Source organism: Panicum hallii, chromosome 7 (genome assembly GCF_002211085.1).
Source record: "Panicum hallii strain FIL2 chromosome 7, PHallii_v3.1, whole genome shotgun sequence".
Taxonomy (NCBI): domain Eukaryota; kingdom Viridiplantae; phylum Streptophyta; class Magnoliopsida; order Poales; family Poaceae; genus Panicum; species Panicum hallii.
In genome coordinates, this window is record NC_038048.1 from 35581666 (window position 1) to 35605520 (window position 23855).

Below are 23855 nucleotides of genomic sequence, written 5' to 3' on the forward strand. Positions count from 1 at the left end.
ATGGGTACGAACGTATTTCTTTAGGACTGCAAAGAATCTTTTAAAAGGGAACATATTATGAAGGAAGACAAGCCCGAGAATACCGATCTCTTTCACAAGGTGAACCAGGAGATGTGTCATAATATTGAAAAATGATGCGGGAAATTTCATCTCAAGGCTAACTATACTTTGGACAACATCTTTCCGTAGCTTTAGTAGACTCATCGGATCGATTGTCTTATGTGAAATTGCGTTGAGGAATGCACATAGCTTTATGATTGTTGCTCAAATATTATCTGGTAGAATACCTCTCAATGCAACTGGAAGCAATTGTGTCATCAGCACGTGACAGTTATAGGACTTTACGTGTACGGATTTCTTCTCTTTCATATTTAGTAGCCTCTTTACATTCGAAGAGTAGCCTGATGGAACCTTGATACTGTTCAAATATTCAAACATACTTTTCTTCTCTTACTTGCTTAGAGTGTAGTAGGCAGAATCTAAGTAATGGCGTCCTTTATCCCTCTTCTTTGGATGCTGGATGGCTCTCTGTTTCATACGTTGCAGGTATTGCCGCGCTTCCAGTGAATCTTTTGGCTTACCATACACACCAAGAAAGTCTAGCAGGTTAACACAAAGATTCTTGGTGAGGTGCATCACGTCAATTGCGTTGCGGATCTATAAGACTTTCCAATAAAGTAAATCCTAAAAAATACTCTTTTTCTTCCACATAGGTGCACGTCCTTCAACACTAAGCACTGATTTGCTACCAGATCCCTTTCCGAACACTATTTGACCATTTCAAATATTATTTTCCCACGAATGTGCATATAGCCTTTTTGTCCTAGCGCTCGTAATATTGTCATATACCTGTAGCTATTTGAAGTTTGTGGATCTCATACTATTCTGGTTTTTGTACAAGTTGTACTGCAATATATGGTTGCAGCTCGCAGTTCTCCTCTGAATCTCACCCATGCTGGAAGGAAAAACTATCAAGTGGCCTTTGAGGATGAGAAAGCATGCCCGTAGGAGCAGAGATTTACTTTAGCACATAGATTTGGGGAGGTGATTTCTGGTTACATGAAACCCATTTGTATTCATTCCCCTCCATCAGCAAATTTTGGTTGGTGGATCCACACAAGTGCAGATCTGGATGGCGCTTGCGAAAGGGATGTAGTGGTTATTGGGCAGAGGGAAGGACGTTAAGGCTCGGATCCACAATTGGCTTCATGTGTGATATCCTTACTTCTGAGATGGTACAAACTAGGATGCACACCACCACGCACACTACACTCACACCTTACGCGTGCGCATGTGTGTACGTTATACACACGTGGCACACCATGGAAAAGATATGAGGGTATACCGCCCTCAGTGCGCGGGAAACCCGCACGCGTGTGTGTACCATACATCTTTTTTTTGAACTTAAAGGTAGAAGCGCTGCCTGATCATATAAGAAGGAGTAGAAGACGGGTTCTTATAGTAATTGTGATTACATAAATAACTGAAAGACTCAAACTTCTACAAACGGGATACATTAAAAGACTAAATGGCCACTTGGCCCTCACAAGCATGCCTCCGGACCTCCATTTCTTCCTTGATCAAACCTAGAACTCGTGTTGCTGATTGCGAACTCGTGTTGCTGATTGCGAGGCACCCTGAAAAATCCTTCTATTCCGTTCGTGCCAAATATTCCAGGCCGTGTATATCATATCAGTACAGCGGCCACTCGACTTCTATTTTCGGCGCTTGCGGCTTGCAACGATAAATTCCACCAGTCCTCTATCTCCATTCCTGTCATCGGAACACTGATTAGGCCATCAGTCCAATGTAGACAGAGATGCTTAGTTGTTTCCATGTGTACCATACATCTACCGCCTAGATTTCCTAGGCAGCGGTGAGGCCCGGGAGTCGATCTGCCGACTGGCCGCTTGCCCACCTGCAAGCTAACCAACGCGCTACGCGCCATCCTCACTTCATGTGTAATATCTGAATAGGTGATGTATCACCTTTTCATGTAATCCTGCTTGCTTATATTTTGACTTGTGTGTTCATAGGGAATCTCAGACGCAGTCAATTGATTTCTGTGCTGTTTGAGACGCCTTCGGGCTTTGCAACTTTCAATATGTTGGAGGAGGAGCTCAAGCTACCAGACGCAATGCAGGTACATGCTTTGTTATTGCTTACCCAGTTACTGATGTGCTTGATTGCCTGTATCTTTCAACCTAATTTTTGTGTTTCCAATGTCAATTCTGGAATGTCTGGGCAAACTTCGGCGTGGATTATAGGGTTGGAGATGTCAGCCCCCCTGCTCCCTTCCCTTCTCTTCCCTTCCTTTCCCTTCTGATTGTTATTGTCTTCTGTTTTGTTTGTTGTACCATTCATGATTAGCAAATTTATTTTACAGTTATTTGTATTAAGGGGAGAAATATGAGCACAGACTCAGTATTCATATTTGTTCACCGATTAACTGATTCAACATGTATTTTTTCCATAATGCTGTGTGGAATGATGCTATTCCATGTATGGATGCGTGCTCAAAAGCTGTTTTTGTCACCGTGTCTGGAGGAGATTAGTTTAAAGAATGGATAGCATAACCTTTGCCATTCACTAGTTCTATTTAATAACTGCAAGCTAGGGATGATTGAACTAACATGCTCCTACAGCCAAAGAACACAACTGTTATCTGTTTTAAAAACATGTCAAATTGCCTTAGCACTGCAACTTGTTCTGAACTACATTGCAACAACTTAGATTTTTTATGATTGTTATAAGTGTTTTGCTGGTGCTAGGCAGCACATTTTGACAAGTACTGCTTTTGAAAGCAGTGCGGTGATTGTGAACAAGGTTTCTATATGAATACGTTGCATGGTCAAGACATGGTTGTATGATATGTAAATTGCTATGATTTGATATGCCAAATTTCCTCTACTTGGTTTGCCAGTACTCTCTGCCAAGTAAAATTTACAAGTGCCTAATCATGCCAAGGTTTTCTTGGTGCAACTGACTGCTTAGTGCCCAGTGTGTTTTTGAAACATTGGTTGCAATCTACCTACTGAATTGCTTGCCTCATGATTCGTAGAGATTGTGTGGTATTTGATTATATTTGTTTCTATTTTGCCCCCTTAACATGCTTGTCCTTTTTCATTTCTTTATCAGTTCATTTGGCTGAGGGAATTTCGAGAATTCGAGGACAAGTCCTGTGCCATTAATCAGGATACTGGTGTTAGCTGTGGGACCTTACTGAGATGATCAAGAGGTGGTACGTCCCTGGGCGGGAAATCGCCGTTGGAAAGGCTGAATATAAAGTGATTATTGAAAAAAGCTTGGTTAGTGTAAAGCTCCCTTGTTTGGTTATATGTTTGTGAACAACTTTGGGCACCAATTTTGCTACAATTTCTTTCAGGGGATCCCTTGCCTGTTTGATGACATTGTGATGGAGGTGGTGTCGGGCCACAAGAATCTCATGCATTTCTTGGTACCCCAAGAAAAAATGAAGTTAAGAAACGCCGACCACCTCCCGATCAGCCAGGGGCTGAAGATGATCCTGAATCGACATGGCTTTGATGTCAAACCGGAGACGGTGAGTTCAAAAGTTGCCTTCCTTAACGTGGACATGAAATGCTTTGTGATTAGCTTTCCTCATTTAATGCTACACATTAATAATCTTATAGTTTGAGCAATGAGCAATGCCCCTTCCGAAAGCTTCCAATGCAGTATGCTATAGAAAAAAAATATTTACATTATTTCTCTTCTCTTATGAAAGAATGATCTTTGTACCCAGGTTAATCGTGAAATTATTTTGGTGGCATGCCTCTTGCTTGATTGTGAATATTGTGATGTGAAAAACTGTAAGCCCTCGCGTTTGGCTGGTGAACACATTAAGGATGTATCTGGCATTAAATCTGAAGGCTGGGACTTGATGAAACTTGCGACCGCTGTCAAGATCATATGTTACCCTGCAGAAGCTACTATAACTGAGAAAGAGGTAAAACTGTAATGATTTTAAAATGTTTACATTTTATGGTCACCTTGCATTAATGTAATGGGCCCTCAGCATTTTCTTCCAGATGTTTACACGTGATGAGGTGTTGAAGTTTGAGAAGGATGTACATAAATATGAAGATAGGTTCAATAAGGGCCTTTGCTTGAATGTCTACGATGAGATGGTGGAAGCCCGCGCATATATTAGGAGCATCCACAGAACCTTGGAGTCCTTGCCCAAGTGAGAGAATCACTAAGATTGAGCAAGAATGTGTGTTTTCCTAATGGTGAAGCTGACTGAATCTGCCATCCCCGACCAGAACATGTATTTTTATTTTGCTTTTCGATTACGGGGGACTTCACGCTTTGATCGCTGTTGTTTTTTCTTTTCCTATCAAACAAGTAGTGCCTGGATAAAAAAGTGATGCCTGTACAGTAGCAAGTAGTATGTCATGGACTTGAATGAAGATAATGCCCTCAGAGTGCAGGACTGCCACCGCTGTGCAATGCTCGCCCTGCACCGCACCAGCCAGGTCCGCGAGAAATGAAGTCCATTTTCGTTTTTGCAGAGCCAGGCTGAGCTCATCAGCCAGGCACCTGCATCGCGGGAGCCTGGTTGGGCCAAATGCAGGTCACCAATCACCTAAGATACGATCACAACACCGGTCACGCAGTACGGAGATGCAGGGCCAGCCGATCCCCGGCGCCAGGAAGATGGAGAGGAGGTGATAGCTGAAGGGTAGAGCTCTGAATAGGAGGCCATATTACAAGTGATGAAGTGGAATGCTCTCCGGCTGCTTGCTGGCCGCGGAAAATGCTCCCGTCCGGCAGGGCCAGTTGCCGCCCACTGACGACGAGGAAAAAGGGAAAAAGGGGAGGTCGTCCACGGAGAACGGATACCCTTATCTGTTTCGTAGATAAACGGACCACATGGAATCTCCCGACGCATCCTTATCTACTACTAGTGTGTGTACACCTGGTTCAGAAAATTGCAGGGAATTCGCCTTCCAAATCACAGGGACCCGGAGATTAGGCTAAGAACGACAAGCCTTTAGGCTGACCTCAACGGCCTCAAAGCGCTGGCCGGGGATCAGCTCCGGGAGAGGGAACGGAGGCGTGGACGCAAGAACGCTGTCGTCGCACGCCACGGCCGTGCCCTGGCCCCGCCCCCGGCGGCGCGGGGTGACGCGCACGAGGAAACAGAGCTCCCCATCATGGGCTTAGGCATCAATCAACCAGCCGTGACCTGTTCTTCTTCTTTTTTTTTGAGGGGAAGCCGTCATCTGTTCTTCTTCTAGCGTTTGATTTGTGGACACAGATAGTAATAATAATCAAGAACAAGGAAGCCGTGGCACGGCAGCCGGGGATGCCTGCGCGACCGGTGATGGCAATGGCATCCGTACGTAATCCATGGACTGGGGAATCTGGCAAGCGTCAGGCAGCAAGGGGTGTGGGCGCGGTGCGTGATGCACGAACCCGGCAGGAAAGTCGGGAGGTCCACGGCCGGGCAGGGGGGTAGTTAGCCGTCGCCGTCGTCGAGGGACTGCGGAGGCTTGCGCGACGGCCATCCGTGCCCCGGCGGTGGACGCGGAGGCGCCCCGCGCCGCCACTGCCCCGTCCGCCGCCGGTGCGGGACCCACGGCCCAAGGAGATCGACCTGATCGACGGCCGAGGGAGGGCTCTGACCGTTTCGTTCCATGGTGCCAGGGCCCCCTTGATCATCGGACCATCAGCTGCTGAAGCAAGCGCGTGCGCCCGTGCCGCGCCGGACCCGGAGGCGCGATCAGTTTTATCAGCGGTGACAACGTGCGGCCTCCGGGAGGCACGGTTGCTTCGCCAAGTACTTGACCAACCGGCCAGCCACCGGCGCCACGTGTTCCCTTCTGATTATCAAGGCCTCTAATTAATTGCCTGGGATTTATTACGTCACCACTGTTGCTGGCAAGGATTTGGTGATCAAGGCCCAACATCCTGTCCAGATATACTAGCTACGTACATACCCCCGGTCCGTCTTTGCAAATAGCTGCCCTTCTTCTGGGGTTATCTAGAAAAAAGTGAGCCATTATTTCTCACCGGCGACGAGAGTGCTCGTCGGTTTCACCCTTTTCTATGGCCCCGCTTAGCTCTCTCCGGCTTTTATCCGTCTGAGCGACCGACGCTTACCGAATCAACTGTGAACGTGATGGCAGCTCGAGCTTTTAGGCGCACAACGATCGGCACCCTTTAGCTCGCCCCTCTTTTTCCCCCGCGTCCGGTGACATGGTCGCGATCGATGCCACGCGCTCCCGTTGACCAGCACGGTAATTTTCCTGTCCCGTGTGAAAAAAAAAGTTATTACTAGTACAACACGCTAAGCACGGCAGGTGGTCCACGAATTAACCGTGGCCATAGCCCAGCCCGTGCGGCACGCAGCAACAAGCGCCTCCACAGCAAGCGGACACACGTGCGGCGGGACGCGCGCGAGGTGGGGCCAGGCCGCCAGAGGCTCGCGAGGGGCATTTGCGTAATCCGGCAAAAGCGAGCGCCGTGCGGTCGGTCCCTGCCACGTTTCCCTCCGGACAGTCGGAGGCGTAACCCCTGCCAGGACCGCGAGCACACGCGTCGCAGCAGGCCTCTGCGGCGGGACCCGACGCAACCGCGCGAGGGACATGCGTGGCTGCCATGTGGGGACCGCGTGGCGCTGGTCCGACTCGACAGAGGCAGCGCGCGGTCAGAGCCGGGGGCGGGAGCGGCGGTGACCTCTACCTGCACGCTGCACCTGCTCCGTGCTCCCGCCGCCACGCGGGCCGGGGGAACGGGGAAGGAAGAAAAAAGGTGACGGCGAAGTGACGTGTCCGAGGCGGCTAGCCGCACATGCGGGTCGGCGTCGCCGAGCGCCCAGCCCCACACCGCGCCGAGATTCATCTGCCACCCGGACACGGTCGCGCCCGATTCATCCACAAGTGCATAAAATTTTTTCTTTCATTCTCTTTGGCAATAGTATATTTTAGTTTGCATTTACGTAAATTCAGTTAGAGGGAAGATATTTAAGCCTGTGCACGAGCGTCGGCGCTCTCTCGTCGCCGCCTGTGCGAGTAGGCCTGCGCACGGCCGCCGCCTCCTACGCGCAAGCCTGTGCCGCTCCTTCGCCGTCACCGTCTAAACTCCTTCCTGTCTACGCGCTCCTCTCCGCGAGCTGTGGCACGGGCCGCCCGCCGTGGCCTCGCTGCTCGCACCGAGAAGCATAGTTGACCGTTCGGGTCGCCCGGCACGGTATGATTAGGCCCGATCCGAGGGCCATGCCGGACTGGCCCATGTGTCGAAGCCTCGGTCTAGGCACGGCACAAAAGCCTATTTTCTATGCTAGGTCGGCCTGGTATTTAAGCCTGTGCGCGAGCGTCGGCGCTCTCTCATCGGCGCCTGTACGAGTAGGCCTGGGCATGGCTGCCGCCTCCTACGCGCAAGCCTGTGCTGCTCCGTCGCCGTCACCATCTAAACTCCTTCCTGTCTACGCAAGGCATGGAGGGGATGGGCGACAGAACGGAGGGGAGGAGCAGGCGGCGCCGGTCGCCATGCGGCAACGCGTTGAGGAAGAATTCACGGCGTGGCCACGAGGGGAGCGGACAAGGCGGCCACAGCGTGGTGGAGGGGCGGCGCCGCCGCACCACCGCGCGGGCAGAGGAGGTGCCGCATGGCGATGCAAAGCAGGGGCGGGGCGGTGGTACTAGGAGGGGAGGAGGGAGCAGCACCGGTCGCGACGCATGAACGGAGGAGGGGGCATCACCGGCCGCTAGCGCTGCGAGGAGGGCCGGCATCAGCCACCGCGCAGGAAGGCCCAGGCACAGTATGAGCCTCGTGCCAGGCTGTGGGCTGGCCCACGGATCTTTGGAGGGATGGAAAACTATACTGAGAAGGATACCAACCATCGGATGGCACCCGCGCATCGAATCCGCGGTCAGCGGCCGCTGTGCGCGCCGGGGCCACCTGTAGGCAGTGGCGGAGCCTGTGGGGCCCATAGGGCTCCCCATCCCCCCCCCCCCAAAATTTTTGAAGAGTAGAGCAGAGAGAGCTCCACAATCCGCTCAACACACAAGTCTACGTGTCTCTCTCACATACTTGTATTTTGTTAACTATGACCTACTCCTTTGGTTCCAAAATATAAGTCATTTTGGCATTTCTATGGTACAATATTTGCTATGTATTATATATCTAGGTGTATAGTAAAATTATACACCTAAAAAATGCTAAAACACTCTATAATTTAGAATAGAGGAAGTAGTCATAAGTAATTCATCAACCAAAATTTATTTTTATGGAACTTTTGTATTTTTGTATATATTGATTTGAAGTTGGTAAATTGAACCCTTTTTCCTTCCGCGGGAAGCCTGCAGGTGGCCCCGTTTCGCGCGCCGCACATTAGAGCCGCAGCCAACAGGCCGCAGCCGCGCATAGGAGCCGCCGCCGCTGGCCGACGGGGCCGCCGCCGCTGGTTGCCGGCCACCGCCGCGTTTCACGCGCCGCCCCATAGTCCCGCTTGCAGCTGCGGCTAGTTCCAATTGCGGCTGCGAGGCGGGGACAGGCGGTCGCACGCGTCCAGGCGCCGCCGCCGGCGAGGAAGGGGCAGCGTGCGACGTGGAGCGAGGGGAGCGGAGGCGCTACTGCAAGCTGATCCTCTCCAGGCCGCGCGCGCCGAGGCCGCCGCCGCCGGGGAGGGAACAGGTGGCTGCGCATGACGAGGCCGGTGCCGGGGCCAGGAAGGGCGGCATCAGGGAGGGGGCAAGCAGTCGCGCGCGCCAAGGCGCCGCCGCCGGCGAGAAAGGGTTGGCGTGCGGTGAGTTGAGATTTTTTTCGGAAGGAGATTTCGATTTGTTTTTTCACCACGAGGTCATGAACGTCGTCGTTGCCGTTTATTTTGGAAGCAATGGTGCAGATTCTTTTGGACGACGTGGACCGATCGACGGGCTGCCGCCCTTCGGGGCTTTCATACGTAGACACCACCTGTTAAGACGGTAACGGGTACAAAATATCCGCGTGCCCACGGATAGCAAATTCGTCGGGCGCGGATACGGGTTTGCATTTATGCCCGCGGGTGCCGGCGCGGGTATAACCTTAAATCCGACGGATATCTGCTAACGGGTTTGAAAAAATAATATCCGCATCCGCAAACCCGCCAAACCCGATTTAGCGCCTGACACGTGGGTCCTAAACCAACTTCATTTAGATTTTATGTTAATATGTGATGTATCATGTATTTATGTATAAGACTGGTTCATTTATATACTTAGATTTATTTGTTTCCTTAAATAAATGGTATTTATTTGCTGTTAAAATGTAACGTGTGTTTGATTTTCTAAAGCTTGCGGGTACATGGTGTGCCCGCGGGTATGCGGATATCCGCAGATAGCGGTTACGGGCGTCATTCGTGCCCGTGACGGGTTGCGGGCGCAGATGCGGGCACGGATTTTAATACGCGGGTACGGTTTTACAAACTTAGTATCCGCCCGGGCACGGTCGGGCTCATGTGTCCGTGTCTTTTTGACACTGTACGTCTATCTGCCAATGGATTCTGCACCTGCCTACCACACGTTGCTTGGACGAGCAAAAAAGGGGCAGCGACGCGACGGCTTTGCCCGAGCGCTACGACGTTAGGAGTGTGTACAGTCATCGTCAAAAGTCTCCTGGAGGAACAGAGAACCACAGAAGATATAGGTATACCAGCAAGGCATGCTGCATGTACAAGTGTTTCACTGGCTTGCGGACCAGAGAAATGGAGCACTCTTCTGCCCTCTCGATCCCCCTCACGCATAAATGCGGATGGAAAACTGCGGTGGGGGGTTCACTTTTTTCCAAAAAAACAAACAAAAATAAGCGTATGGTGGGCACAGCAGATGTGGTGGGGGCAGAAACTCTCTTTGGTCCGTACGTGAACCATGTTTCCGCCACGCGCATGTGGGCGCCCTATGATAAGTCCTTTTTTATCATGATGAATTTTGTTTCATTTTTCGTGTTGCGATGTTTCTATTTAGTGAGCGCTGATAGTCGTACTGTTGCCTTGTGTTATTATATATGACCCAAGAATCAAGATGATGCGAAGCAAAAGGATATGCGTGACGCGGACTCATGGAGAGGAATTGGATGAAACACAACTCCAAGTTGGTAAAACAATTTGGTATCTAGAAAATGAAACCTCTAGCTTAGTGGTTAGAGCATCGGAGTAGCGTTCAGCGAGACTGGGTTCGACTTTGTGAGAAAATGAATTAAACGGTTTGAAAAAAAATATATAAAATAAATTAGGCGGGGCTTTCCTACTGACTTCAGTAAAAAAATTTGGTAGGATTATGCGGAACGATAGGATCATACAACCAGCATTATCTGAATAAGCAAAATAAGCGAATTACTATGTTCTTCACTATTTGTTGTTCTAAATAAGGCGTATCATGCACAACCATAAGCTGGGCCTTTTATCATTTAGTTGTTTTGTAACCCAGGCAACAACCACTATAATTTATCCTTAACATAATATAGTTATTTTTTGCTCAAAATGTTGCACTAAAGAGGATTTTGCCAGTAGTACTGAACTTGCCAGTAATCACGAACCCAGCACGGCACGCATGGCATCGCCACATCGGGTCCTCTCGCCGCCGAGAGGGGCAGTTTGGTCAAACCCGCAGCCCAGAGGGGAGGAGGAGTCCCCACCCCGCTGGGCCCGGCTACCGAACCGTCTGGAAATCGCCTAACGCCGTGCCCCCGCCGCCAAATTACGGAAACGCCCTCCTCCTCCTCCGAGTCGGCCCCGGCCGTCCGATCGCGTCCGGGACTCTGCCCAGCCGCTTCCCCACCGGCGCACGGCGCGCCCTATACATTGACGCCCGCGGGCAGCGATTTTCTCGTTACGGAACAAACCAACTCGCGGGCCGAGAAGCAACGGGAAGGGGGGGGGGAGAGAGAGAGGGAGGCAGGGGAGGAGGAAGAGTAAAGTTAGAGCGGCGCAGGGGCGGCGGGAGAGGATCCGCGCGGTGCCTCCGCCGGGTTTGAGTTGATCGGTGGGGAGAGGGCGGATGATGGTGGGGGAGCGGGAGCCGGTGGCGATGGAGATACCGGCGGAGGAAGGGGCGGCGGCGGCGAGGGGCCCGCCGCGGCGGATCAGGAGGCGGCTGGTGGAGGGCGCGCGCGGCGGCGGGGCGCCGGCGAGCGTGGAGGAGATCGAGGCCAGGCTCAGGGACGCCGAGCTCCGGAGGCAGGTACGTGTCACTGTCGTGCTCTCGCCGTTTCCTTTACCGCCCTTCCCCTGCTCCGCGTGGCGTGGTAGTTTGGCTCGCGTTGCTTCTCGGTCATGGTTGGGTTGCGTGGCTGGGGAGTGAACTGTGAACTCCAAGTATTCGTTCGTCGGAGTCTCTGTCTGAATTCTCTAGAGAGAGTTACTCGATCGCTTTTCAGTTTTTACTGGTGAGGTGAGGAGGGTCCTTTCCGTCCGATTGTTTCTGAAGCTGCTTCCTTCTTTTTTTTTCACTAAGAAGGGGATTTTCGCTGCGATTTCAGAGGCGTTCGACTTAATCCCAAATTGGAGTATTTTTTGTCGCAAGATAGGAACTATTCTGCTCTCTGTTTGGTGCAATTTTTGTTGGCCGGGTAGGAACTGGGAATTGGGAGGTGGAGAGCACGTGGAAGGTTTTTGTGCGGCCTTCGGAGCTCCCTTTCGGTGGTTAGGATTCTTGGGAGAGTTGAAATAACATTCCGTGTCGGATTCTATTCGCGGTAGGTAGTCATGAGCTGAAGTCGGATTCACGTGTGCCTTCAATTTGCCTTTGCGTTCGGTTCGGTCTTGCCGCGGTCCTTCCTCGCCTCGCGGCTTTGAGCTCTACGGATTAAAGCGTCCTTTCCCCGTATGAAGGTCTTGGTTTCATCGGTTGCTTCCATCGCCGTTTGACTATTTTTTTTTATTTTTATACTCTTGTTTATCGGCTTTGGCTCTATCCGCGGTTCTTACAAAACGTAATCAACGACTGCTAAGATTGTATTTTAGTTGCCTGCATCAGCTTAGGCCAAGTTGCATGTTTAAGAAAGAAATCTTTTTTTTTTCAAATCAGAAAGAAAATAAATTGAGATAGCTTTTGCTATTCGCGGTAATAAAATTACGGTAATTTGGTAGGAGCAGTTTGGTTACCACCGACCACTTGGATTGGCTTTGAAGTAACTTGCCTCACACCTGTACCTCAGCAGAAGTTGGTTACTAGAAACATGGTTAGGACTTTTGTTGGTTGATGTGATTTGGTAGGTGCAGTCTAGTTTAGTTTGCTTTCAACTGTTTAGCAACTGGGAGGTTATTTCTTGGGGAAATTCTGAAGTTGCTAGGAGTCTGATGGGCTTGTGGCAGTCCGGTGGTTCTTGGGAGTTGTCACGTTTACTGCTTGTTTGATTCAGTTTGAGAGTGAAGTGTCATTGGAAACAACGAAATGTACTCGAGTTTAACTGATCACGGTATAAGGACAACTTGCTGACTTATGTTCAAATGTTATTTTTCAGCAATTCCATGAATGGTTGGCTTGCAAAGCAAGGAAGAAGCCACGGAGCCCGTCCTGGTCCTCTCAGGAGGAAGATCATGGGCAGCGCCTTGAAGCGAAGCTTCTGGCTGCTGAGCAGAAGAGGTTAAGCCTCTTGGCAAAGGCACAGAACCGATTGGCCAAGTTGGATGAACTTCGACAAGCTGCTAAGAATGATGTGGAAATGCGGTTTGAGAAGGAAAGGGAAGAACTTGAGACAAGAGTTGAGTCTCGTGTCCGGCAGGCAGAGGAGAACCGCCTGCGCCTTCTGCATGCCGATATGCAGAAGAGGGCTGCTCTGAAGGAGAGAACAGCGAGGTCCCTGGTGCAGAAGGCAACATCAGAGAGCAAATACATGGAGCAGGTGCGGTCTGCAATTTTGCAAAAGCGCACCGCTGCTGAGAAGAAACGGTTGAGGTTGCTGGAAGCTGAAAAGACGAAGGCTCAAGCTAGGCTTTTGCGCATCCAAAAAGCTGCCATGAATGTGTGCAGCCAGAGGGAAACAGAGAGGAAGAAACTGAAAGAACAGCTGGACAACAAACTTCAGAGGGTATGAATTCTAATTGCTCATAGATGTGTTAATTCTAAACATTTTTGTCCTGTTCTATTTCCTACATTAATAGATTATCTTACTGGGACAGGCGAAGAGGCAGAGAGCTGAGTATTTAAAGCAGCGAGGAAGTCCTCGCAATTCTGCTCATGCTGATTATGTCAAGCATGCAGAGTTCCTCTCTAGAAAGCTAGCGAGGTATTGATGTTGTTCTCAACAAATATTTTATCTTCTGTCTGGTGAGTGGAATTAACTTGATGGTTTTTGTCATTTTGTTGTATATCAGATGCTGGAGAATATTTGTGAAGTCCAGGAAGACAACACTAACATTGGCTGAAGCTTATGATGCCTTGGGAATTAATGAGAAGTCTGTGAAAAGTATGCCTTTTGAAAATTTAGCTATGTCAATGGAGTCTCCTACAGTTCTTCAGACCACAAAGGCATTACTTGACCGATTGGAAAGACGTCTTGTCATTTCTCATTCAGTAGCATCTTCATCAGTGGAAAATGTTGATCATCTACTGAAACGTGTTAGTTCTCCCCCAAGGAGGAAGGTATCTCCTAGCAGAGAGGGAAGAACCCGGGCAGTGGCAAAACGATCACCTAAAAGTTCTGAGGCAAGCATCAGATTGCCTAGGTACTCACTGAGGGTTGTGCTTTGTGCTTACATGATACTGGCTCATCCCAGTGCTGTTTTAAGTGGGCAAGGTGAGAGGGAGAAACAGCTTATGGAGTCGGCAGCAAACTTTGTCAAGGAATTTGAGCTGTTGATTAAGATAATACTTGATGGACCAGGGCGATCATCTGATGTTACTGGTCACAGGAAATTTAGGGCTCAGTTGGCTAATTTTGACAAGGCGTGGTGCACATATCTTTACCGCTTTGTGGTATGGAAGGTAAAAGATGCAAGATTATTGGAGGAAGATCTTGTCAGGGCTGCATGCAAGCTTGAGCTGTCAATGATGCAAACATGCAAGTTAACTGTGGACGGGCAGTCATCAAATAATCTTACTCATGACATGAAGGCGATTCAGAAACAGGTTACTGATGATCAAAAGCTCTTGCGAGAGAAGGTTCAGCACCTGAGTGGTGATGCTGGCATTGAGCGGATGGACTCTGCTCTTTCAGATACGAGGTCAAAGTTCTTTGAAGCAAAGGAGAATGGAGGTCCATTAGCAGCACCTGTTGCAAATGTATCTACCCCTTTGAGCATTAATTCGTCTGGGAAGGCCGCTTTGGAGGTTAATGAGAATTCCAGGACAGATGCTCTAGGATCAAGTTCTGTCGTCCGTTCTCTGTTTGGCTCTTCTTCATCAAGCAGTACATCACCAGTGAAGCAGCTGACTGAGAATGAGCAAATGGTCAATGAGATGCTTCATGAGGATGACACTGCTTTTGCTGTGAGGTCTGATAGTGCTAATACTGCTGAAAAGGAGTTCCAGAAGAAAGTAAGAGAAACCATGGAGAAAGCTTTCTGGGACATGGTCACCGACTCCATTAGAGGAGACAAGCCTGATTACAGTCGATTGATCAACCTTGTAAAGGAAGTGAGGGATTCATTACATGAGTTGGCTCCCAAGGAGTGGAAGGAGGAAATTCTTGAGAATATTGACCTAGAAATTCTGTCTCAGGTACTTGGGTCAGGTTCCCAGGATGCACAATACTTGGGGAAAATTTTGCAGTATTCTCTGGATATGGTCCGCAAGCTCTCTGCTGCTGCAAAAGAGGATGAGATGAAGAAAACCCACGACAAATTATTAAGTGAGTTGGCTGCAAGTTCTGAAGTTAATGACAGTGGCATCAACTCATTTGTCGTTGCTGTCATCAAGGGCCTGCGTTTCATCCTGGAAGAAATACAGGTATGTTCCTTGCCAATGTTAGCTCAATAAACATAGCCTTTATCATCAAAACAAACATTCCTAGAATCGGTTGCACTTCGTGTATGTTTGGATTCTTACAATATCCTTTGCGAAACAGGAACTGCAAGCAGAAGTGGCTAAGGCACGAATCCAGTTGATGCAACCGATTATAAAAGGATCTGCTGGAGTGGAGTACCTGCAGAAGGCTTTCACAGATCGCTATGGACCACCTGACAATGCATCAGCTTCTCTACCCCTAACTCTGCAATGGATTTCGACATCAAAGGGCATTGTGGAAGAAGAATGGAGTGATCATTCAGATTGTCTTTCAATAATGCCACCAGCAGGCCAGGCTCCTGCTCTTGTTCCAGTGCTCCGAGCTGGTCATGGAGCTCCAGTAGGGCAACCATCTTCTTCATCTGCAGCAGGAGCTTCTGGTCAAACAGAGTGCAATGGTGAGAAGCTGGACAAGCTGATAAGGATCGGCCTGTTGCAACTTATCACTAGCATGGAGGGCTTGCAATTGCAGTCAACTCCTGAAAGCTTGCAGATTAATCTGCTGAGGCTGAGGGCTGTGCAGAGCCAATTCCAACAAGTGATTGCGATCGCCACAAGGTAACGGTTGTATCATTCAGCCTCCGAAATAACTAGTCTGTCATGTGATACTGATCTGAATTGTGTTATTTCTACAGCATGCTCGTCCTTCGCCAAGTTCTGATGAGTGAGAACTCGAATGCCACTCCTCTAGAACTGGAAAACGCCATCTCAGAACTCTCCAAGGCCCTCGTGAAGATACTGGACAGCTCCCCTGATGCTGGCACAGAAGAGATTGTGGAGGCGATGATCAGCGCATCGGCCTTAATTGGCTCACCATCAGAGGAGAAGATTCAGGCCAGGAGGCAAATGATCACCCGGGTGTTCCTCAAGAGTCTCCAGCCTGGTGACGTGGTCTTCAAGAAGGTCTCCCGTGCAGTCTACTGTGCCTTCCGCGGTGTCGTCCTGGGTGGCAGCGGCCCCAGGGGCCAGAAGCTGGCTGACGTGGCGCTGCGCCGCATCGGCGCGGTAAAGCTCGTTGACAGGGTGATGAAGGCTGCTGAGGTGCTGATCAAGGTGGCAACAGTGTCAGAGAAGGTTCATGGTCCATGGTACAAAGCTCTGATGTGAATGTGAAGGTTTGGTTCTTCTGTGAATATATATAGATGGTCAAAGTGTAAATTCCTTGTTCCACTGGGTGAGGTGGGAGCGTTGTACAGCAATTTAGGAAGTTCAGGATGTGAAGAGTTCTGGTGAGCTGGGCGAATATGGATGCCCTTGCACCAGAATTTAGTCAGGAGTCACAGGATGCTAAATTGCATCTGGGGGTATAAAATTGTGATGCTGTCTTTTGTTTTTCGAACTGAATAATGTAAATAATTGCTGAAAGTTATTTATTCGCTGTTTATATGCCTCTTGTAAGAGGAAAAACTTAAATTTGGTTGAAATACACTGTCAACGGTCTTTTCAAAGTATCAGCTATCTGTGCTTGGTATCTTACACAAGCCCAAGGGCAGACAATGAACTGACGCGATTGCTTTGCTTAGTATCTTGCACAAGAGCAGGGGTCTACCGTGCTTGATACTAGCTGAAGTCGGCAGCGGCAAACCATTTCACAGAGGCTACTGGCATGCAGCTCTGTTTTCGCCAGAGGAGCTAACACCTCACAAGGTGGCACACAAACTATTCACATGAAAAACATCTCCACAAAATCACGCACGCACAAATGTAGCAGAATGTGAATAAGAAGGAACTCGCCCAACTACTAATTCCATTAAATGTAGCCATTAGCTGATTGGTCATATGCATAGATCATGCTAATGGTATCTTCAGCTCTAGGTTACCATCTCTAAGAAGAAAATGGAACTATGTAACAGTAATTTTTACAAGAACGGCAACCAATTAGCATGCAGCTTTGACTTTGAGCTGCTTAAAGTTGAACAAATAGCTCAAAATCAAGAACCTTCGGCTCAGCTTCCGAAAGCTCCCAAATGGCTGATACTCATTTTGGACCATTAAAGAGTAAACCATGAAAAAAGGACAACCCTAGTAACTTCTAGTTCATTTTTGCTTCCATTTGTTGATATACTTGAGGAATGACATGGAAGGGTCATCCTCTTTTGGTTGGGCATGTACACGAGTGGAACGCCGCAAGTCAACCTCTTCAAGTAACGTTTTCCGCTTGTCGTCCTTCGATCTCTTTTCCAAAGCATTACTGTATCAACAAATGAGGAGAAAGAGAAATTAGTTGAAGACTTGAAGGGTTAATAATTGCAAAGCTTGCACCAAACCAGCTGTTGTGTAACAGCTTAAAGTCTAAGAGCAGCAGGTTCAGGGCAACATGGAGTTGAACAAAGGTTTACGTCATGCTCTATTTGTAAATAAAAGACAAATTATGTCCAGAAAGTCACAATAGAAAACATATATGATATACTTGTCCAACTGCAGACAGAAAAAATATGCTTTTTAAGAGCTATATATCTTTTTTTTCTAAATAAAAAATGCATCAGAAAATTGATACTTTGCTTGTAAATTTGAAACTGCTCTTAAAACTATGTATACCAAACCATACAGCCATGAATTCACGTGTATGTTCCCAAAAGAAAGTCTTGGAAAGGCCAGAACTGTGCAACACATATAAACAATCAAATATTATGCAAGAACTAAGATACAATCTTGTGGTACTCGTTATGGGTCCTGACCCTTGAGCCCTGACCACCCATCAATCCATGGTGTTCTCAGAACAATTAATACAGTATATACTTATGCACCTTATCTTATCGTAGGACTTCTCAAGCTGACGCTTAAGTGCTCTCTCCCTTAAGCCTTTGATGTTGAATGATCCAAGAAGTGCATCAAGCTGGTATTGGAAATTGGATGAGCAAACATTACAACCAGAAATTGAAATATAGGAATCTCTACAGTAACAAAGCAATCACCTCTTCCTTAGTGCTGTAGTAACCCCAATCTTTGGAATCTGCACTTTCAACAAAAAGTCTCCCTTCACACCTAAAAAACCAATACCTATTGTACAATCTGTCTTTTCCAAGATGACTGGATCGTACAGATTGTTGCTCCATTTCAGTTTCAAGGTGCCTTCTCTAAGAAAAAGGGAAAAGGCAAATGTTAGCATATAAACAGCACTGTGACAAAAGATTCAGCAGATAAATGCATAAGCAGATGTGAGAATGAACAAGAGCGCATGAATGTTCACATAAAATGGTATATAGTATCAGTTCTCACCAGAAACGTTTTCCCATCTCCAGTTTTGCTGGACAAAAGAATGTTCAAGTCCTTTTCCTCTTTCCCCCCACGCTGATTCCTAGGACACTCCTTATCATTTTGTATAGTATCGGTGTGATTTCTTCCATTTTCTGGCACCCCTTCCATGTTAAGCTTCTGCTCTTCCCTATTCTTTCTAGCGTCCTCTCTTTTTGCAGCTGCAAGTGCTTGTTGCTGGTCAATCCATTCATTTAATTTCTCTCGTACAGCAGAAGTTGTAATGGCTTCCTCTACCAGTTCCCTTAGAACTTTAAGCTTTAGACCAGTGTCAAGAAGACCATAATGACCCCTTCGTATGGTTGACACCTTACTGGAGAATTCTTCTTTTCCTATCATCTCTAAGAAATTGCACAGATACTCAGCCCAGGTGACTAAAGTTACCTACAGAAACATTCAAGCAGCTAAGGAAAGAAAAACACAAGAGCGTTTCAAGGCCACCTGAATTAAGAAAATGAAGAAGAAATCACCTTTAGTATCTTTTTCTTGTTCAGGAGAAATGTAAAATATTCACCTTCATCTTTAATGAGCAGGTGGAAAAGTGCAGCATGTACTTCCACCACAAGAATAAGGTTGCTTTCTTTGTTGCAAATTGCATTCTCCAGGTCTGAGAGGGAAAATGGTGACAAGCATAGAAGCCTCCCGAATGACAAACAGAAGTCCCAGACCATAAGAAGATCTCCCACAGAATCTGTAGGCACTCTAAAATCTCTAGATAGTGGAGGTCTCTTTGACAAAACAGGATCATCTGTTGCAGGCTTTACCAAAAGATCATCAATTGGATATTTAACTGGTAACTCCACTAGCTTCTCATCTGTAAATGATGTGACAGTGAAAAGTAAGAAGCCTCGAGGAAAAGCGGTGGTATGAAACTATTTAAACTTATAAACTGAAATAAATGGGAAGTATATCTGCTAGATCACCTTTCTTCAACTTTTTGCTGGCAACTTCTCCATTTGCAAATCGTTTCATCCCTTGGTACAAACCTTCACCATTCTGTAAGTCATGTTTGACTTAAGAGTCATGATAAATATGGCATCAAAGGAAATGAGAAAGGATGGTTACCATAATGTCTTCTGGGGGCTCAATTTCTATCCCATATTTCTTTGCAAGATCTGCATTTACTATCCATGGATACCTTTTTGATGTTGAATCCCTAATAAAAATTTTCAGTGTATTACGGCTAGCAGGTGCCTTCTTGCGAATTAGATCATCAGCTTTAACCAGTGAAGTGTTGACTACTGCATTGTCTTGATCAAGCCAACCCACCTCGCACGATTTGGTGCTACCAGAACCTATAACCTTCAAGATCTTGCAAGCAGCCTCAGAACCATCTTTCTTAGCATGTAATTCTAGCCCTTCAAAAGGATCCAATTGCAGGCTACTGTATACTTTCTCTAGAAGATCAGTAAAGCTAAGAGTTCCTGAAGTAAATGCAGCAGAAAATGACCATCCGTTAAAAGCACATATAAGAAGATCAATATTATACCAAAAAAACAAAAAAAAAGTTTTCTTCGCATAGTATATAGATGAATCATGACAGCAGACAGTATGAAGGGAAAAAACAAAAACAGAAGTGCCAGGGGGGTAGAATATGTAAAAGGCATGTTGTCATCTATATGTAGGGATTGCTTGACAGATTACAAGTCTTCTAGAGATTTTCTTACAATGATAGAATTGCCATCAAATTTATCAGGAGAAAGTAACAGAAAACATGAAAAGGAAAGTAGTGCCAACTACAAGTAAGACTTGTCAATGGACATAATGGAAAATGTCCAATATAAAAAAAACTCCATGGAAACATAAAATCAAATTCACATTTATCTAGCATAGGGCACATAAGAAAACACATAAGGAAAGCGCTAGATCAATTCGTCAAGATCAACGGTGTGTGCCATCAAGAAACAAATAGTATTGCAAGCTTGGCAGTGTACAACCATAGCAATAGTGTATTAGTGTTAATAAATGTAAAAAAAACAGAAAGAGGCTTAGCCCTACTGTATTGTTGAATCATCCGGAGAACAGGAGCTATCAGCTCTTTTGGCAACTGTTGAGCCTTCACTGCAGCTTGTTTTTCACAGACCAAAGCTTCCTCATAGGTAAGATTAGACTTTCCAGACACCTCGCAAGTCCAGACCTTTTGACGATAGAGGTTGAGCCTATTCAGGTATTCCCTAATCAAAAGTCAAGGACAAAAGCATATTTCTGTAATATAATCTAAGAATGTGTAAAAGTTACAAGGTATCAGATCTGATTAATTTTTTTATTCATATCAGGTATAAATCAATTAGCTGGCAGTAATGGGCATGCAAAAGGATACTGATAATCTCGGAATATCTCCTTAGTGAACCTAATTTGGAACACCTTCTCATTAGGATCCAAGTTCTCTGGTCTCTCCAGTAAGGGGAAAGTAGTTCTCTTTAGGAGAGGCATTGGATCCCTGTTATACAACCTCTACAAAATGGATGATTTATTTGACACCTGCAAAAGTTCACAATTGTTATTGCAATCTCCTTCATTGAAAGTTGTAGGCCCATAGCCATCACACCACACAGCTAAAGCATGAATACCATAAAAGGGGGAACTGTTAGCTGATTAAACCAGATAATGTATTTGTGCTGCAATGCATGCATAGTCAAATATATTAACAACTAACATGCAAAGCTCCATGCTGTCTTTGTTTCAGTATGCACATGCTAAATTCCATTGAAAAAAAGAGAGATAATAATAAGCTAATATATATCTGATACAGAAGCACAAATTTAAGCTAAATACCACCAGTGCAATACTTCAAAACCAACAGGAAGTTCTTTTGATTACATCAACAATAACATTCACCTCAGTTCCTTCCCATCAAGAAGCACATATGGTATATTGGTATGGCAACAGCCATGTTCAACAAAGAGTGCAAGATAGGAGATGCTGGCCTAACTGTCAGTTCCTCTGAAGTTAAAGATCAAGAAACCCATGAATGCGCAACAATGCAGTATGACTATTCAGCCCAAGTTACAGAGGTGAGAGGACAAGCCACGACAAGACTAGACATTTCCACCTTTTTAACTGGTAGAAACATCAAGCCCGAACTTCTCAACACGCCACCCCAATCGGCAGCAATCCAAGAACCAATAAACCCCCTATGGCCCTATGATCACCCGACACTGACCCCACCCCCCGAATCATCGATTGCCGCTCCACCACGCCCCTCAAACTCCCACAAAACCCGATTCAAGCTCCACAAGAACTCTGCCATTACCCACCCGGCAGCACGAAATCCCCCAAATAGCCACCCCCGAACCCTAGCCCAACGCAGCACGAGCATGCCACCGACCACCCGCCCACCACCCCCGCACGCACAAACCCAAAAGGCGCATCAAGAGATTCAAAACCGCCTAAAGGTCAGCTACCCGCCTTCAGACATGCACCAAACAGAGTCACACAGTAACAAGGACAGAATTTCCGGGCTCACCGACAAGTCTCGCTCGCTGGTACGGCACTAACGGCAGGGATGCGGGGGCCTCTCCGCGTCGGGAGCTGCTGGGACGGGGGGAGGTCCGGCGGGGCGCGGGCACGCGCGCGCGCCCCGCGGCGGGAGGGGGGCGAGGCGGGAAGGCCCCGAGCTTGGCCCCGCGCCGGGGGGGTTGGCGCCGGAGTTTTCGAGCTGGGCGAGCGGAGAAGGTGTGGGAGATTGGAGGACGGGAAGGAGGCGGAGAAATGGGAGAGGGAGGGAACGACGGAATTTATAGCGGTTTGATGTGGCCAAACGGACGGTTGCTCGCTTAATCACTGGAGAGCACTTTTGCAGCCAGGTACCTCGGTTCTGCGGTTATTTGATCACGTTTGGGCTGGATGGAATTCGGGAATTGTGTTCTCCCCTATTTTACAAAAGTAGTAGTCTATATTGTATTATATTAGAGGATTAGTATAGGTTGCTAAATCTTTGCTAAGATGTCTATACGAGTGTTGAGCATATTGAATCTTTTTATGGAATTGTTTGCTTTGATATAATTTGTGGACGTGCCAACAAAGTCAAATGAGGTATGGTTCTATTTTCTCTTAGGCCCTCACTGGAACAGGGAATATCACATCCACCCCTGAAGTTTTTTCATTTGCAAACTTTAGTTAATCTCCAACGTTGCAAATATGGCCTTAGATTTGCTTGCACAAGTTAGGCTATTTTGATTATAGTCTATCGTTTTGCGAGCGTATATTTATACCTAAAGTCATTGCTCTCTTTACAGTTGTTGACTAATTATTACTTCTACCAAAAATAAAAGATTCAGTAGAAATATCATCACCCATAGAAGTTCGCTTTTTATTGAGCAATGAGCCAAAGAAGCGTCAGTTTCTTAAGGATTTATCTCTAGTATTAAGTGAGTTGTTGGTGATTGCGAAGATATATGACATTCCACAAACCGACAATACTTTTGAATTAAATATACATATGACTAGATAATCCAATGTGGGATATGCAATATTGATGAACCAAAGTATGAATCCAATTAAGGTATGTGATCATTTATGCAGTGGAGCATGAAACCAATATAGATTATATGACCATTTATGCAGGGAGGATGAATCTAATGTGGATCGGTGATCATACAGTCATTTACTTAGTGGTTCTTGAAATGAATATGAAGCACAACATCATTTACACAACGGAGGAAATGAATCATATGGGGGGTATGAGATTATTTATGTGTTCGAAAAGCATGAATCCAGTATAGAGTATGTGATCGTTTTCTGGAACATATGATTATTCACATGGCTTATCAAACAATCTTGCTATTTATTTTATGTACCATGTCTAGACTTAGAAAGAATTTTTTTGTGTTAATTAGGATAATAAAACTTTTGACTTTTCAGATCTTTTATTCTTCTTTTATTATGGAACTAAGCTTATTGGATGGTTATTGGGTTAGGGTAAGGGTTTTGACTACAAACTGGTACGAGCCAAAGCTCTAATGTAGAAGTGTTACTTCTTCGTTAGTTTGTCTCTATGAAGATTAATACATGATATGCTTGAAGTAACAGTAGAAATTATCATGGAAACGGGAGGTGCTGCGTGTAATTTGTGCTGTCCATAACTCAATTACGAACAACCAGAGATGAAACAGAGGCGGTTCTTAGCTGCCAACGCGTGGAATCGACGGGGTCACCTGGGTCTGGGTCTCTTCGGCTCTTCCGCGCCGCGATGGGGCCATGGGGGAATGGGAAGAGAACGTTGGGCTAAATTGAAGTGAGAGTGAAAGCCTTACTTTGTTTTGGCCTATTGGATCATGGGATCAACACATCGCGTCAAAGCATTTGGAGTTCACAAGGCCCATTTAGCTTGCTTTTTTCTTTTTCCTTTCCTGTTTGGTGACCACTGAGCAGCAGCACTCCTTCCACAGCTCCGAATTCCCAGTAAGCGCAGAGAGTTTTTTTTACAAAAATATTTAAAAAATCCCTAAAAATTTGTTCCATGCGTTTTCAGCTCCTCATGCTGCTGTTTGCAGTTTGCCTAAAAATCCCTGGTGCTGTCTTTGTACAGCGAAGATTCTCTCTCATCGAGATGTAGCATTTTTTGCACATTTGACCCTTGAAATTCAACTCTCTATAAAAGAAATAAAATTATGAAAAAAATATATTTCCTTCTTTTACATTCTTTTTTAA

At 46.7% G+C, this 23855-nt stretch overlaps 2 protein-coding genes and 1 pseudogene across 2 annotated transcripts; 2 read left to right on the plus strand and 1 right to left on the minus strand.

Annotated features, from left to right (window-relative positions):
• On the plus strand, window positions 1-4208 carry LOC112900707 (annotated as a pseudogene).
• A 6649-nt stretch (window positions 4209-10857) lies between these two features.
• On the plus strand, window positions 10858-16361 carry LOC112898907. The gene is made up of 6 exons (XM_025967219.1): window positions 10858-11183; window positions 12466-13032; window positions 13124-13230; window positions 13319-14891; window positions 15010-15506; window positions 15584-16361. The coding sequence occupies exons 1-6, from the start codon at window positions 11001-11003 to the stop codon at window positions 16053-16055; spliced, it is 3399 nt and encodes a 1132-aa protein (XP_025823004.1). The 5' UTR covers window positions 10858-11000; the 3' UTR covers window positions 16056-16361.
• Window positions 16362-16653: 292 nt separating this feature from the next.
• Window positions 16654-21898, minus strand: LOC112898909 (DDT domain-containing protein DDB_G0282237). Its single transcript, XM_025967220.1, has 10 exons — window positions 21670-21898; window positions 20524-20684; window positions 20202-20377; window positions 19269-19627; window positions 19127-19199; window positions 18674-19017; window positions 18168-18587; window positions 17864-18025; window positions 17696-17784; window positions 16654-17139 (listed from the first exon to the last, which is right to left on the minus strand). The coding sequence occupies exons 2-10, from the start codon at window positions 20634-20636 to the stop codon at window positions 16986-16988; spliced, it is 1890 nt and encodes a 629-aa protein (XP_025823005.1). The 5' UTR covers window positions 20637-20684; window positions 21670-21898; the 3' UTR covers window positions 16654-16985.
• Between the last annotated feature and the right edge of the window lie 1957 nt (window positions 21899-23855).